Below are 17,024 nucleotides of genomic sequence, written 5' to 3'. Positions count from 1 at the left end.
ACCAGGTCTGTGTTTCTTCTTGAAATAACCCATAAGTGATTTATCAGTTGAAACTTTAAGGGACTGCATACAGTCTTGTGTACACACACACACACACACACACACACACACACACACACACACACACACACACACACACCCCAAAACTGATACATTACTCAGACAGTAACATTTATGTTTTTATGTGCTGCCTGGTCAACAGTGACTGTCAGATACCTTTGACTATAAAGATTCCACCCCCATTTCAGAGATGTTAAAATGTAAAAAAAAAAAAAAAAAAGTTTATATTAGGACAGTGAGATATGGTATATTTTTTACTTTATGCTTTATTTTTACTATATTATAAAAAAGCTATATTATAAAAGTGCCAGTTTTCCAAAGATCATTTCTTACTGTCTTGATACTCCCATAATTCTGAAGCACAAACCTCAGAATTCTTTGCAATTTTCTTTTACTTGATTATTAATTTATGTAACTCTGTCATTTTTATAGGTGAATTTGAATGGTTTCCAATATCAATGTTATTGTTTCATGAAATTCTTCATTTTTGGCAAGATTTTCAATTTTGTTAATCAGCGGATTTATTTTTGATTTTTGTTTGTGTACTACTGGGGATCATTCCAGGGGCCTAGTGCATGCTAGGCAAGCACTCTACCACTGAACTACATTCTAGCCCTATCAGTGGATTTGAGTTAGATGTGCATTATATTATCAGATATTCACAATCTTCAACACCCAGGGAAAGATTAACCAACAGAGATCTTGATATGAAGAGTATGAATAGAAGCTGGTGTTGAGAATTGGAGGGATATGAAGGGACTAATTTTATAGTGATGCACTAAGGCATGTTTATAGTAGTCATTCATGCATGTTTTGGGGCCATGGTAACTGTTGCTTCTCAGTTCAACATTATAACTGCTGAACTCTTCATGGAGTAGCTGCATATCTCTAGCACAGTAGTAAAACAGATATTTATGAAAATGGCCTAACTAACTCCTTAGGAAGAAATATTAACATCATTGATTTAAGTCCACATATATTAAATATTTTTCCATTGATAAATATAAATATCCATAATTTGTTTCAATAATTTGGAATTATGCATGAAATTGTATTTGTTTATTTTTATAATTACTCATAAAAATATCTGTTGATGAAAAGATATAGTCTTAAAAGAGATTATAAGAGATTCAGGTGTTAAATCTAATATTTTCTGGTACTTTTAATATCATATTATGAATAATCCTAAACAGTTAAGACTAATTTTTTAATATATATTTTTAGTTGTAAATAGACACAATACCTTTATTTTATTTATGTATTTTTATGTGGTTCTGAGGATCAAACCCAGTGCCTCACACATGCTATAATCCCAGCCCAACACGAAGTTTTTTGAGTCTTAAGCATTAACTCTGGAACAGAAAACTGCCATAAATTATTTGATCAGTACATTTTATTAATCTCTTTGGGAAACCACAATGAATTAAAACTTAATTTCTATGGCAAATAAAGCCTCTGACCTATGAATAAGCATTTGGAACAACAGGGATTTTTAGGTTACGTTTTAAAGAAGTCATGGTTTTTAAAAATTATTTTATATGCTTTTATGTGAATTCAAACTTTTTCCTGCACAGGCAGCTGAAATGCATATTAGTAAAGTTCTGACAAAGAATACGTCAAGTCAACTGTTTTTGGTGGTAATTGTGCTGGTGGTGGTTTTTTTTTTGTGGTTTTATGGGGTTTGTTTATTTTGCTATGACATTATCTATAAATGTTAATTAATATTACTGAGAGTCTACTCCTGATAACAATTATATGTGGTAGAGTTTTTTTTAATGCTTTTTTAAATGTGTTCTGATTATATATGATAATAGAATGCATTTTGACACATCATGCATAAATGAAGTATTAACTTCTCATTTGTCTGGTTGTATATAATGTAGAGTTACACAGATCATATAATCATATATACACATAGAGTAATGTACATTTTACTATCATGCCTACCCCTTAACCCCCGCATTCACTCCCTTCTATTTAGTCCAAAATATGTCTATTCTTAACCCCACCCCCTTATTGTGAATTAGCATCTGCATGTCAGAGAAACCATTAGGACTTTGGTTCTTTGGTATTGGCTTATTTTGCTTAGCATAATATTCTCCAGTTTCATTCATTTACCAGCAAATCCTATAATTTAATTCTTCTTTAAGGCTGAATAATATTCCATTACACACACACACACACACACACACACACACACACACCACTGTTTCTTTGTTCATTCATCTGTTGAAGGGCACCTAGATTGGTTCCATAGTTTAGATATTGTGACGTGAGCAGCTGTAAACATTGCTGTGGCTGTATCACCATAGTGTGCTGATTTTAAGTCCTTTGGGTAAATCTAGGAGTGGGATGACTGGATTAATGATTCCATTCCAAGTTTTCTTAAGACTCTCCATATTGTTTTCCATAGTGATTATATCAATTTGCAGTCCCTGTGGTGGAGATTTTTACTCCAATATTATAGGTTGATGACCCAGAACCATTAGTACTTTGCCCACGGTCATATAATATGCCCAAGAAGTAGTCAGTGTCTGACTTTTAAGATTATGCTTTAGGGCTGGGGATGTGGCTCATGCGGTAATGCACTCGCCTGGCATGCGTGCGGCCTGGGTTCGATCCTCAGCACTACATACCAACAAAGATGTTGTGTCCGCCGAGAACTAAAAAATAAATATTAAAAATTCTCTCTCTCTCTCTCTCCTCTCTCACTCTCTCTTTAAAAAAAAGATAATGCTTTAAACTATTTTACTGTTATTTATTCCTTTTAAATTTTTATATTAATATTTTCTTTAATTTAGATAAAACTTGGAGATATGATGATATTATAGAGGCAGGATAAGCAAATATTTTCTTTAAAATATAACATAGTAAATATCTTGGGCTTTATAGTTCATATGGTGCCCTATGCAACTACTCAATCTTACCATAATAGTGAAAAACTAACAAATGGGTGTAGCTATGTTCTAGAAAATCTTTATTTTGGAAATTAGACAGCAGGCCAGATTTGACCTGTTGACTATAGGTTGCTAGTCCTTGTTACAGAGTATCTTACATAGTAAATTAATTCTTCAGCATTGCTGTTTATTTTTCTAGATCTTTAAAAATATTTTTAATCCTTGTAAAATAACATTTGTTACATAGAAAAGAATATATGTAATATATGTGTAAATTAGGATGCAAAATAGTATACTCTAGAGTTGGAACACTATAGTATACCCTAGAGTTGGAACAAAATAGCCTTGGAGTTTATGTATTCTTCTCTGCCTCAAGGATTGGCAGATGTGCTTATGGAAAGTGCTAGATAGTAAATATTCATGGTTTTGCTGGATCATAAGTTCTCTGTTATAGCTATTGAATTTTGTTTTACAGCACAATACAGAATTAACAAAGACAATGAATTAGTGAATGAACATGTATGTGTTCCAATAATGCTTTATCTATGGACACTGAAATTAAAATTTCACATAATTAGCATGTGTCTAAAATACTCTTATTTTTTTTCCACCATTCTTATTTTATGGGCTATAGAAAAAGAAGTGGTGAACTGGATTTTGGCCCATAGGCTATGGTTTGCCAATTTCATCCTAACTTGTTCCTTTGCCTCTATTGCATCATTATTCTGAATTTTGGATTTACCATTCCTTTGGATTTCTTAAACACTTTTTTTCACACATGTATATGTGCCTAAGCAATATATTGTTCAGTTTTATTTATTTTAGGGCATTATAAATATTGTGAATATTTATATTAAATATTATTTACATTATATAATATTTATATAAATATTACAAATAATGTAAATTGAGCCTTTATTTTTCATTAAGCATTTTTCTAAGATTCATACATGTAATTAAGTATAGCTGTATAATATTCCATTGTGTGACTATATCACAATTATTAATTCTCTTTACAATATTTATTGAAGTTGATCATAGTTCTGCTTTGAATATTCCTATAGATGTCTTCTGCTGTGTGTAAGAGTTTTTCTTGGATATCTGGGGGTTTTTTTGTTTGCTTTTGTTTTTGTGGAATAACTTAGCAGAAGAACCTCTGAATTTTACCAAAAGATCATGAAGCAGTATTATTTCTCTTGAAAATTGTTACTTTCTTATGAACTTATCTTAAATCATATTATATTTATTTATCACTAGTAGAAATTTACTTATATTAATGATCTTATTAAAAACTTAAAATGTTAAACAGTTTATATGCATTATTTTTGTATTCGTCTGCTAGGGATGCTATATCCAAATAAGATCAATATGAAGTACCAGGTATTAGATTTCAACATATAAATTTGTAGAGGGACACAGTTCAACTCATAAAAATCTCTTTCAGTCTTTACAACAATCCATATAACTCTGTTGAACTTTGATGTACTATTTATACCATAGAGTATTTTGCAGTATCAAAATCTTAGCTATCAAAAAGCAGTTTCTTCCCAGTTCCAGAACAGCTGGCATAGATTCACTTTTCCATTCACTTCCCCTCTAAATACAATTAAATAACTTAGCAGTTATTTAGCATACAGTGATGATATAATTCTAAATGCTGTCAAGAAGGTGAACTAGCTAGGGACTGAGGACTTGAAGAATAACATTAAGTTTCTCTGAATTTTTTTTTTTCATCTTCTTATACCCAATACTGGTAGAGTCTATCCAAGATTTAAATAGAGACCAGAAACAAAGACAAAAAAGAAAAAGAAACAAGAAAAGCCTGCTTTCACTCATCATTCATCCCTTAAGTTTTAGGAAAATAGAATTCCAACGGAAATGGGTGTCTCCATCACCTACACACCAGACCCCTGGTGAGTGGTTCAAGCTGGAGGCAGCAGTAAAAGTCTCAAGTGGTCCCAACTCCACTTCACAACTGGGCATAGACATTTAACTTGAAGACCAGCTTAATCCACAACCAGTGACAAAGCCCTGGGCCATCCCATCTCAACAAGTATAACGCTAACAACTGATTCCATTTACCTCTGGTAGCAATGAGTGTAAAGCTGCCTGTCTCCATATGTTCCATCTAGTTAGATGAGGAGAACAGACCCAGAGGCATTTGCCTCCACTTTCAGGAAGTCTCCCAACAACAGCATATGGCCTGGGAAAGCAAATTCCATCCTTATCAGAAAGTATCAACAGGGATTGAGCAAGAGCTCCAGCTACCATTGTAACTCAAGCCCAGAAAAAATAGTCCAGAACCTGAATGCTATCTCTAGAGCAGGCTACTTTCTGTTAAAATAGAAGATATGAATAAGATAGAGTCTTCTAACATAATAACCATATTAAAGATACAATTTTAAAAAAGCATTTGTCACCAAGGATAAGGCAAAATAGTTTGAGTGAGAAAAGCATTCATCGGACCAAGATGAATCAGATGTTGAAATTTTCTGTCAAGGATCTTAAAGCTACTGTCATAAAACTGCTGTAATAATCGATTATAGATCCTCTTGATAAAAGAAAGCTCAGCAAAGAAATAGAAGTTATAAAGAAGAACCAACTGGGAATTATACAACTGAAAAGTACAATAACAAAATTTTAAATTCACAAAATAGTAGTATAGTGGAAATGATAGAAGATAGAATCAGTGAACTTGAAGACAGATTGATTAAATTTATTTCATCTGGACAACAGAGGGAAAAATAACAGAAAAAAAATCATAGTTTCAAGAAGTTATAGGATAATACAAAAGATTTAGTATTTGTTTTACTGGAACTGAAAAGCCAAGAAAAAGTGTGACTGAAAAATGTATTTGAAGAAGTAATAGCTGAAAACGGATTTCCATGTTTGGTGAAAGATAGAAACCTACAGATTCAAAGAGCTAGGTGAACCTACAATAAGATAAACTCAAAGAAATCCATAACCAAAAAATAATAACTTTCAAAAACTAAAGTTGTGAAAGTCAGAGACAAAGAAAACTAACCTTTAAAATGCCAGAAAGGGTAGTGGGAATGTAGCTCAATGATAGAGCACTTGCCTAGCATGCACTAGGCCCTGGGATCAATCCCTAGTACTGTGAAAAATAAAATAAAAGTAGCCAGAGAGAAAGGACACCAAATTGAGAGCATATTTTTCATCTGAAGCCAAGGATATCAGAAGTGAGACAACATATTTCAAGTGCTGAAAGAAAACTACTGTCCATCTCAAATTCTATATCTGATTAAAATGTCACTTAAGAATAAAGTGGAGATAAAGGCATTCTCAAATGAAGAAAACTAAAAGAATTTTCTGGTAACAGAACAAAATAAAGGCATTAAGAACAAATAAGGAGACATTATATAATAATAAAAGAGTCAGTACACTAAAAAGTTACTGCAATCCTAAATGTATATTCTCCAAATACCCCGAGCTTCAAAGTATATAAAGCAGAAATAAACAAATCCATAATTACAGTTGGAGACTCACACCCTACTATCAACAATTTCTAGAACTATTGAACAGAAAATCAGCAAGGATGTAAAATAGCTGAATCCTACCAATTACCACCAAGCTCTAAACTTATAGAATATTTCTCCCAGCAAAAGCAGAATAATCATTTTTTGAAGCTCTCATTTAAAAATCCCTGAGATAGACAGAAAGCTGAATTATTAACCTTAACAGATTTAGAAGAATTGATATTATACAGAGTTTATTTTTTGAACATAATGGAATCAAACAGAAAGAGGACAGGAAAATCTTTAGTCACTAGAAAATTAATGCACTTCTAAATAAATATACACAGAATTGCACGAAAAAATACAACATGTCTGATTTTGTGGAATATAGCTAAAGCACTGCTGAGAGGGAAATTTATAGCACTAAACATTTGCAGTAAAAAGGAAGAATGTCTCAAATTAATAATCTAAGTCCCTCCCTCAAGATAGTAAAGAAAGAAAGAAAGCAAATAAACCAAAGCAAGCAGAATGAAGTTAATTAAGTTTAGAAATCAATAAAATTGAAGAGTGGAGTGAATACTATTGACAAGTTTATTGAAACAAAAAACTGGTTCTTAAAAAAAATAGGAGTAAAAATGATAAATTTCTAGCAAGATTAACAAAGATGAAGAAAAAAAAACCAAATAACCAGTATTGGAGGTAAAACAAATGATGTAACTACAGATCTTATAGCAATTAAAAGGATAATAAAAAACAACTTTATAAATTCAATAATTTAGAACAAATTAAGAACAAATATGACCAATTTTTCAAAGGCCATAAACTAGCAAATAATAGATAATAATTCTATAACTATTTTTAAAACTTAATTTGTGATTTTAAAGCTCTTGAAATAGAAATTCTCAGGCCTTCATGTTTTTACTGGAGTGGAATGTTTTACTAAACATTCAAAGAACAACACCAATTCAATGTAGTGATAAGTTGTCTTTCAAAAAATAGTAGTGCAGTGAATCATTCTCAGCTGTGGAAAGAGACCCACCCCCAAAAACAAACAAACAGATAAAAACAGACTCACCCAAACAAACAGACATGAAAATGGAAGCTATATAGATCACTATTTCTCATGAACTTAGATGAAAAAATCCAAACAAAATTTTAGTAAGTTGAATCCCTCTACAACCAAGTAGAATTTAGTCAGGATATTACAAGTTTATTTCAGTGTTAGAAAAATCAGTGTGATCCAGTGTATCCACAAGCTGAAGAAGAAAAAAATCATATATCAATTGATAAAGGAAATCTTTTGACAAAATTCACCTATTCATGATCAAAGTTCTTACACTAGAAATAGAAACATCCTCAATCTCATAATAAGCATTTACAAAAAAACCTAAATATAACATCATACTTGCAAGTAGAAGATTGAATACTTTCCCTCCACAGTCACAGAAAAGGGAATGATGTATGCTCTCACCACTCTTATTTGTCATAATACTATAGGTTCTATTCCTGCAATAAGGCAAGGAAAAGAAAAACACAGATTTGCAAAGAAGAAATAAAATCAATGCTATTTAGTAATGAGTATCTGCATAGAAAATTCCAAGAATTCTATCAAAATTCTAGAAATAAAAAGAATTAATTATAAGATAAACAAAAAATCTATTGAATTTGTTTACTAACAATGAGTGGAAACTGATTTTTAAAATGCAATACTACTTATAGGTACTTCAGACAAAATTAAGAAAAAAGAAAATCTAACAAGATAGTTGCAAGATTTGTGACATTAAAATCACAATTTTAAAAAAATTCTTCTGGTTGTTGATAGACATTTATTTTTATATGATGCTGAGGATCGAACCCAGTGCCTCCCACATGCTAGGCAAGCGCTCTACCACTGAGCCACAACCCCAGATTCTAAGAATCACAAAATTTGGAAAGTCATACTATGTTCATGAGTTAGAAGACTTCACATAGTAAAAATGGTAGTTTTTCTTAAATTTCCCTGGAACTTCAATGTAATTACTCATAAAATTCCAGAAGTTCTCAATAGATATAGACAAGCTTGTTCTAAAATTCATATGATAACCAGGTACTATGGAGCATGCCTACAACCAAAGCAACTCTGGAGGGTGAGGCAGGAGACTTACAACTTGATAAGACCCTGTCTTAAAAATTAAGAAAGGGTTGGGGATGCTGCACTCAGTGGTTAAGTGCCCCTGGGTTCAATCATCAGTACCCCTCAAATAAATAAAATTTATATAAAATTAATTTAATTTGGCCTTAAAATGGACAAAAATTGTGATGAAAAAAGAGGAATGATCCTAATGTTAAGGCTGACTTCTAGCTATAGTAATCAATATAATGTAGTACTAGTGAAAGCATAGGTATGTAGATAGTGGAACAGCTTAGCGTATATCCACACAAATATGCCTGATTTGCTCTTCACAAAGAAAAGCACTTCAGTGGAAGAAGGACAGTCTTTCCAATATTATTGCTGAAGGAGTTGAACATTCATTGCCAAAAGAAGAAGAACCTTGAGCTAAACTTCACACCTTATAAAATAGCTCAAGACTGATAATCAGGTTTCTTTTCAATAATGTTTAGTTGTCAGTGGACCTTTATTTTATTATATATGGTGCTGAGAATTGAATCAGTGCCTCATACATGCTAGGCAAGTGCTCTACCAGTACCCCTCAAATACATAAAATTCATATAAAATTAATTTTAGTCCTAAAATGGACAAAAACAATTATGTTTTTTTAAAAAAGGAATGATCCTAATGTTAAGGTTGATTTCTAGCTATAGTAATCAACATAATCTAGTACTAGTGAAAGCATAGGTATGTAGATCAATGAGCCACAACCCCAGCTCTCAATCAGGTTTTAATATAAAACATAAAACTTCTTTTAAAAAAAAAAAGGGACAGAAGATAATTTTAGGGCCATTCAGGCAGTTTTTTAACTTGATATAAAGAACATGAACTGAAAAAGGAGCACTTTTTTTTTTTTAACTTCAAAGTTACTCAGATTCTTCTATTTCTCAAATACTGAGAAAGATAAAGTCCATAGTAATACTCAGCTCACTTCCAAGAACGCCATGGATACTTCCATATCTTTTTAGTTCACCTCATATCATTACGTACTACTGCCTATTTTTTATTTCCCTTTGCCTCCCCAACTCTGACCTATATCCCCAAAGCTCAAATAACTGATAAGCTGATTCCAGGACCTTCTTGAAGGTGAGGTGGACTGGGTGAGTTGAAAGTGTTGAAAGAGGAAAAAGGCAGAACATGCTCATACAGTAATTTTGGGTTTTTTTGCTCTTTATTATCCTTGAAGTACATGCTGTTACTATGCCCAGACTTAGCAAGTTTAAGTAATTTTGCGTAAAGTTGCTATTGGCAAAAACATGAATGGGATAGACTTCATAGTCTGTAGACCATGTTCTTAACTGTCATAGTATACTATGCTAATGAGTACTGCTGTGAGAGGTCTGCATAAACATTGATATGTAGGTCAGAGGAGGCAACTTGATTCACTACAGAAAGCTTTGGCAAAACTTTTCAGGGTGATATTTGATTTGAGTTTTGCAAGATGAATAGAGTTAATCATTTTAAGATGACCAGTGAGATTATATGTATGTATGCATGTATGTGTACACACACACACACACACACACACACACACACACACACACACACACACGGTTTTTGACTAGAATGTAGGATTTATTATTGAGTAGGGACAGCGATGAATCTGCCATTCAACAGAATGGATTAAAGTCTGAAAATAATGGGAACCATTGAAAGACTTATGTGAGACCTGGTGTGAAAAATAATTATAGAAAGGTAACTCCAAATATCTTTTAAGGATAGATTGGAGACGGGAGACTAGAAGTAAGATGTTAAGTTAGGAAAATTTTTTATAAATTCAGGAGACAAAAGAAGAAAACCTGAGCTAAGACAGAAATTAAAGGTATAAATTATGAGGATTAGGAGATCGGATTGGAAATGTGGCAGTCATTTGTATATAGTCGGTAAGAAAGAGGAAAAGATAACTCCTGTCTTGCTGATTCATGTGGCTTAGCATAAGCTAGGAATAAAGAAACATAGTAAAAAAAGAAAAGTGGATTAAAAAGTCAGGTTTGTAAATTGTTTGAGGTATCTTTGCTACATAAAAGTGGAATGTCCAGATGACAGTTTAGTAAACTCCAAGTTCTATAATTCAGAAGAAAAAGCACTATGAAGTTTTGTTTTGATGGTGGTATTTTGAGACAGGGCCTTCTGTATTCCCCAGAGGCCTCATCCTGACCGAGCCTCTTGAGTAGCTAGGTGGGAGATTGATTTAGTTTTGGGAATCAGCAACATATGTTAAAATCTGGGGATGAGAAGAGAAGGACCAGAGAATGAAACTCAAGAAAACAGTGACATTTAGCAAGGAGCCAAGAAAGGAAAAAAAAAATGCCTGTGAAAAACAGCAAAGATAGAGGAACCTAGGAGAGATTGCTGTTATAAATACTGAAAGATAGACTTTTTCTTAAAAACATGTGAATTACAAAATATTTATTAAGTAGAATATTGTGAATAGTGTTTAGTCATTTAAGAGTAATTTTTATAAAAAGTATTAATTGAATATGGGAAAAGACAGAATATAACATTAATAAAAAATAGTAAAATCCTAGTTTTTGTTAAAATACGTATACATTCATACATATGAATAAAAGGAAATTTAGAATGTCTTTAAATTATAGGTTCTCAGATATTAGAATTATAAATGATTCACAGTTCCTTATTTTATAAATTTTCTACAGTGAATATATATTGTTATAAGAGAAAAGTATTATATACTCAATTTAATGGATTCAGTCAAAACAGTTTTTCAGTGGAAATAAGTGCAAAAATGTCTCAACAGACTCCATTTAAATCACTTCTGATTGGTGACCTTAAAATTTTTTCAGAATCATGGATTGGAAACTAGATTTCAGGGGGTTAAAAAATCAAACTGCCATCAGGAAAAGGGAGATGTATAAGCATAAAAAAGTACAACAAGCTGATGAGAAGCAGGACTAAGAATTTGGGGGGAGAATCTTGAAGCACACTTGCATGCTAAAAAAAAAAAAGAGTAAATAATTTGACAATCTGATAGTTTTACTGAAGAATATTAGTAATTTCTAAAAAGATAATTTCACATTAGTGGTAAATTATAGCCAAAAGTAAGTAAGCTTGTGCCTGGGTATGATAATTTCCAGAATAGTAACAGGACATGACTGAGACCAAAAAGTTTCATTTTACCAGATTTCATTACTAATCATGATTCAGAATTTCATTTTTTTAATGTACAACACATTTGTTGAATTCAAGAACAGTAAGCTCAAATATTTGTGCATGTGTGAGAGATTGATTCACAGACATAAAGAAATGAATTGAGTCTTTTTTAGAGGAAAAAATCGATTTTGTGTTTACCTAACTCTAAAGCAGTTCCAAAACCCTCTTAATTGAGTAATAAAAACAACTGGTCTCTGTTTTGAATGATTATATTTGAGACTTAATTGCTTTCTTCACTTCTCACTAAATGTATTTGCTAAATTGATATAGGAAAATGCCACGATTTTTATTAGAGTTTAGCATCTAGAAATGGTCAGTATTTGTCCAAAGGAAATTAAGTGGCACATGGCTATTCATAGGTAAGATGATGACATAGCCTTAGTCATTCTTTAAACTTAGTACATTAAATGATAAACAGGGAATCCTGCAAAACCTGGCAGCTATGTATGGAGGCAGGTCCAGCTCTTCAAGAGGAGGGAAGCCAAGAAACAAAGAGGAAGAGGTATGCTTCCCGCATGTTCGCTACCTCCATCACACAGCCATTTTTTTGAGTTTATTGCCTCCTTTTCTTGCATGGTTTAAATTCTTAACAATTGTTTAAAGATTTTGTAAGTTTATAGGGACCTGTTACTATAATTTAACTGACATGCTGTGTCATAATTTTGCCTTATAACTGTTATTCAGTCTTGTAAGCTTAATTTTTTTCTTTTGATCAAATTAAAATTTTTTAATTATATTTCTTTCTTTTCAGAAATAAATTGCTCTAAATTAAACACCTGAAAGCTAATATTACATTTCTGTTAACCAGATTTCAGAACTTTTATTTCTTATATTCAGATTAACACTTTCCCTTGAATTATAAATTTTTTAGCAGTAAAAATGTTAAGTTTTTTTTTTACATGAATATGTTGTGTGTTTTTCTTCTTTGTAGGTTTATCTGGCAAGACTGAGGCAAATAAGACTACAGAATTTCAATGAGCGCCAGCAGATTAAAGCCAGACTTCGTGGTGAAAAGGTAGTTTGAGACTTTATAAAAAGTAATCGAGGATGGGAACATATCTCAGTGGTAGCACACTTACCTAGCATGTTTGAGGCCTTGAGTTCAAACCCTAGCACTGCCATAAAGGAAATAAATAAAAAGTAACTGAATGATATTATTAATCATTAGATTAGATTAAAATTAGTTTAAGATTAGAAATGCTATGCCAATAACAACAACAACAAAAAGATGAATACAGTGAACATGAAAGTTGTTCCGGGCTGGGGATATAGCTCTGTTGGTAGAATGCTCGCCTTGCATGTACAAGGCCCTTGGTTCAATCCTCAGCACCACACACACACACACACACACACACATACACAGTTATTCAGGGAATAAAGTAAGTCTTATTTATATGATTTTAACTTGATAAAAACTTTTTTTTTTTTGCAGAGGAATTGTGAGAGAACAGAATTATCCACTATCCTTCAAAGGATTAAAGTGCATTTTATATCATTCTGTTTTTAACGTTTTGTTCAGTTGTCTACAGGGTTGATAGTTGTGAGAATTCATTTTCAGCTTTGGGAGAAAATTAACAGCGTTGAATGATTTCCCATTTTTAAATGTCAGTATTCATGTTATCTGTCATGGAGCTCTGCACTGAACTTGATGGTTTTGTCCTAAGTGGTATGCTTATCTACTTATTTTGTAGAAAGAAACGGATAATTCCAAAGGACAAGAAGGAAGTGAGGAAGCTGATTTGAGGCGCAAAAAAATTGAATCACTTAAGGTATAGACTAGAAATAATGTTGCACTTTCTAGAGAAAATTGAAATAGAAAGTTATGTTCCTAAGTTTTTCATAGTTAGAACACATTATTCATTTGCTTTAATTTTTCCTTCCACTTCATCTTTTACTGATTGGTTTTTGAAATACAGTGTTTTTCTGTATATAACATATTTATGAATAACAGTTGAACATAGACATGGCATAAATATGACACAAGTAATCCTAAAAAGAAAAAACAGTAACCTTAAAAATGAAATGCACAGTTATCCATTTCTCTGAAGATAAATGAAATTTTATATAATAAATATTTTTACATTTTAATTTTCATTCAAATGTACTTGCATTTATTTTAATTCAGTAAATATTTAGTGAGCTTGTATGACAGGCCTGCTGAATGTCAACCCTGATTCAAGGTATTGGGGATATAGAGTGAGCTTACATGCACATTTCTTTGTGGCTAATAAGTCAGTATCTTTTTAGACTTGCATAGAAAGGAAACCACATGTCCTCTTTCTGATAACTAATTTTGTCTTTATTTTCAGGCCCAAGCAAATGCACGTGCTGCTGTACTAAAAGAACAGCTAGAGAGAAAGAGAAAGGAAGCATATGAAAGAGAAAAGAAAGTGTGGGAAGAGCATGTAAGATTTAACTCATATTCTTAATCCTGCTTATTTTATTGTTCTTCTGTTTGCTACTGTGTTGGAAATCAGTATTATAAAATTTTTTAATTCCTTTTTTCTATTTTTTTTATTCTCATTTTTATCTTTTTTTTCTCTTTCATATTTAAGGATAATCTTTTAGGAAGTTTTCTTTAGGATTTGATTTGAGGTGACAACTTTATTTAATTTTTTATTTACATATTTCCAAATAGTAAAGTCTCATCATCATGTAATGATGACACCTTCTAGTTCTGCCACTTATTTAGAATGCTACCTTTAAGATTTGTTAGATTCTCATATACACTAGAAAATTAACCCATAGTATATGTGCAGCAAAGTATTTTGGGGGGGGCAGCTTTCTCTTCTACTTTATTTCTCTATTTGCTTATTCTATCAGAATCTTATTGTATTAGAGACTCAGAATATGTGTTTTGGCCTTGTCTTTTTTGGTGGGCTGTTTTTTCTTCCACATATTTATTGGTACATTATAGTTGTACATGTTGAGCTTTATTGTTACTTATTCATACACTCATGCAATAATACATGAATATAATTTGGTCAGTATCACTCCCTAGCACTTTTCTCTTCCCTCTGGTCCCTTTCTTTTCCTCTTTCCTCTCTCGCTTTCATATTTGAGAGAAAACATATAACCCTTGACCTTTTGAGTTTGGCTTATTTTGTATCAGTCTCTAGTACCATCCGTTTTTCTACAAATGACATGATTTCATTTTTCTTTATGGCTAAATAAAACTGTCTTGTGTGTATATACCACTTTTCTTTATCTACAGTTTAGCCATTGTGAATTATGCCACTAGAAACATGAATATGCATATGTGTATCCCTATAGTATAATGACTTTAAATTTTTTGGATAAATACAGAGGAGTGATATGGCTGGGTCATGTGGTGGTTCCATGTCTGGTTGTTTGAAGAACCTCCATACTGATTTCCATAGTGGTTGTGCTCATTTGCAATCCCACTAGAAGCATAAAAGTGTTCCTTGTCCTCCATATCCTCTCCAGTATTTATTATTATTTTTATTCTTGATGATTGTCATTCTGACTGGTATGAGATGGAATCTCAGGGTAATTTTGATTTGCATTTCCCTAGTTGCTAATGATATTGAGCATTTTTTCATATATTTGTTGGCCATTTTTATTTCTTCTTTTGAGAAGTGACTGTTTAATTCATTTGCCCACTTATTAATTGGGTTATTTGGGTATTTGATATTAAGTTTTTTGAGTTCTTTATATATTCTAGATATTAATTTTGTGTCAGAAGAATAGCTAGCAAAGATTTTCTCCCATTCTGTAGATTTTGTCTTCAAGTTCCTAATTGTTTTATTTTCAGTGTAGAATCTTTTTTAACTTGGTCCCATCTCATTTATTAACTCTTGACATTATTTTCTGAGCTTTAGTTGTCCTTTTTAGAAAGTTATTGCCGGTGACTATATGCTACAGTGTTGACTTTATGTTTTCTTCTAGGAGTAGCATAGTTTCTGTTCTAAATCCTACATCTTTGATCCATTTTGAGTTGAACTTTTTGTGGGGTGAGAGATAGGGTTTAGTTTCATTCTTCTACATGTGGATAATCAGTTGCCCCAATACCATTTGTTAAAAGGCTGTGTTTTCTCTTGTATTTTTGGTACTTTTGTCAAGGATCAGATAACTGTAGGTGTGTGGGTTTGTCTCTGGGTCTTCTCAGAATATGTTTTAATTTTTAATATATTTTAAGATAAATTTTATTCCTTTTTGGAATTTTTGTTGGTATAACTTTTAACATGATAAGTACTGGTATGTTTACAATAGTTTATCCAGAAACACATTAAATTTGTACCCTTATTCATTGTTTCTTTTATATCAACACAATTTTGATCATTTTATACATATCTGTTGTATGTCTTACAAAGATTATTTCTAAATATTTTATAATTACATTTCATAAATTCTTTTTTTAAGTTATAGATGGACACAATACTTTGTTTTATTTATTTATTTTCATAAGGTGCTGAAGATGAAACCCAGTGTCTCACATGTGCTAGGCAAGTGCTCTAGCACTGAGCCACAACCCTAGTCCCTCCATGCCTTGTTTTTAAAGTGTTTTTTTTTCCTCCCCTAAGAGAATAGTGCTAGTATTTGGAGAAATTTTAGGGTTTTGCTTATCTTTTATGCTGTGATTCTTCCTCTTCTACCAATTTTCAGTTGATTTTCTGAGTCTTTATTTAGCATGCAGCTATCTCATTGGCAAATGGTCATGATAGACATCAGATAACAGTTCTTCCAACTTATTATTTATAGTATGTTAGGTTCATTATAATCATCATGTTGCTTTGTTTAATCTTTACAACTTTACAAAGCAGATATAGAAAAGATGATGATATGAAGTCACATTTCCAGTAAGGGCAGATGAAGGACTTGAACCTGGGTCTGCTTAATGTCAAAGTCTGTATTCTTATGGAATTTTCCCTGCTCTTTATAAGGTGTGTCTTTTATTACCATTTTGCTTCTTACTGAATTGGCCAGAATTTCCAGGATAATATTATGTAGTAATGGGTATAATATTTTATTCCTGTCTTTAATGGAAATTGTTCATAATAGCATTATGTGAAGTAAGATAGTAAGCATGTTTATGTCACATCGTGACAGTTTTTAATCAAAGTATGTTTTGTAATCCTACAAAAGTGATTTTTTTAATACCTGTTAAATCAATATGTTTCTTCTTAATCTACTCATTGATGTAATATACAGGGAGATTCTTTTCTTACAAAATTGCCAAAGGAAAAAAATCTGTTATAAAAATGATATATGTGAAAGAGTCAGAACTCCAAAAGTGAGAAATAAGACGAA

The 17,024-nt window shown here is 31.9% G+C and overlaps 1 protein-coding gene across 15 annotated transcripts in view; it reads left to right on the top strand.

The window, feature by feature from the left end:
- Nek1 (NIMA related kinase 1) overlaps positions 1–17,024 on the top strand; it is a 158,141-nt gene that overhangs the window by 74,835 nt on the left and 66,282 nt on the right. For 11 of the 15 annotated variants that reach the window (XM_078030976.1, XM_078030972.1, XM_078030977.1 and 8 more), the window contains 4 exons: positions 12,172–12,255; positions 12,685–12,768; positions 13,445–13,522; positions 14,063–14,158. In XM_078030976.1, the coding sequence (XP_077887102.1) occupies positions 12,172–12,255; positions 12,685–12,768; positions 13,445–13,522; positions 14,063–14,158 (342 nt within the window). The remainder of the gene's footprint in view (positions 1–12,171; positions 12,256–12,684; positions 12,769–13,444; positions 13,523–14,062; positions 14,159–17,024) is intronic. The other 4 variants (XM_078030974.1, XM_078030979.1, XM_013358717.4 and 1 more) reach the window with 1 other exon arrangement.

The sequence above is a fragment of the Ictidomys tridecemlineatus genome, chromosome 14, assembly GCF_052094955.1.
Source record: "Ictidomys tridecemlineatus isolate mIctTri1 chromosome 14, mIctTri1.hap1, whole genome shotgun sequence".
NCBI classification, from domain to species: domain Eukaryota; kingdom Metazoa; phylum Chordata; class Mammalia; order Rodentia; family Sciuridae; genus Ictidomys; species Ictidomys tridecemlineatus.
Note: the sequence above shows the minus strand (reverse complement) of the source record. Positions and strands in the feature narration are given on the sequence as shown.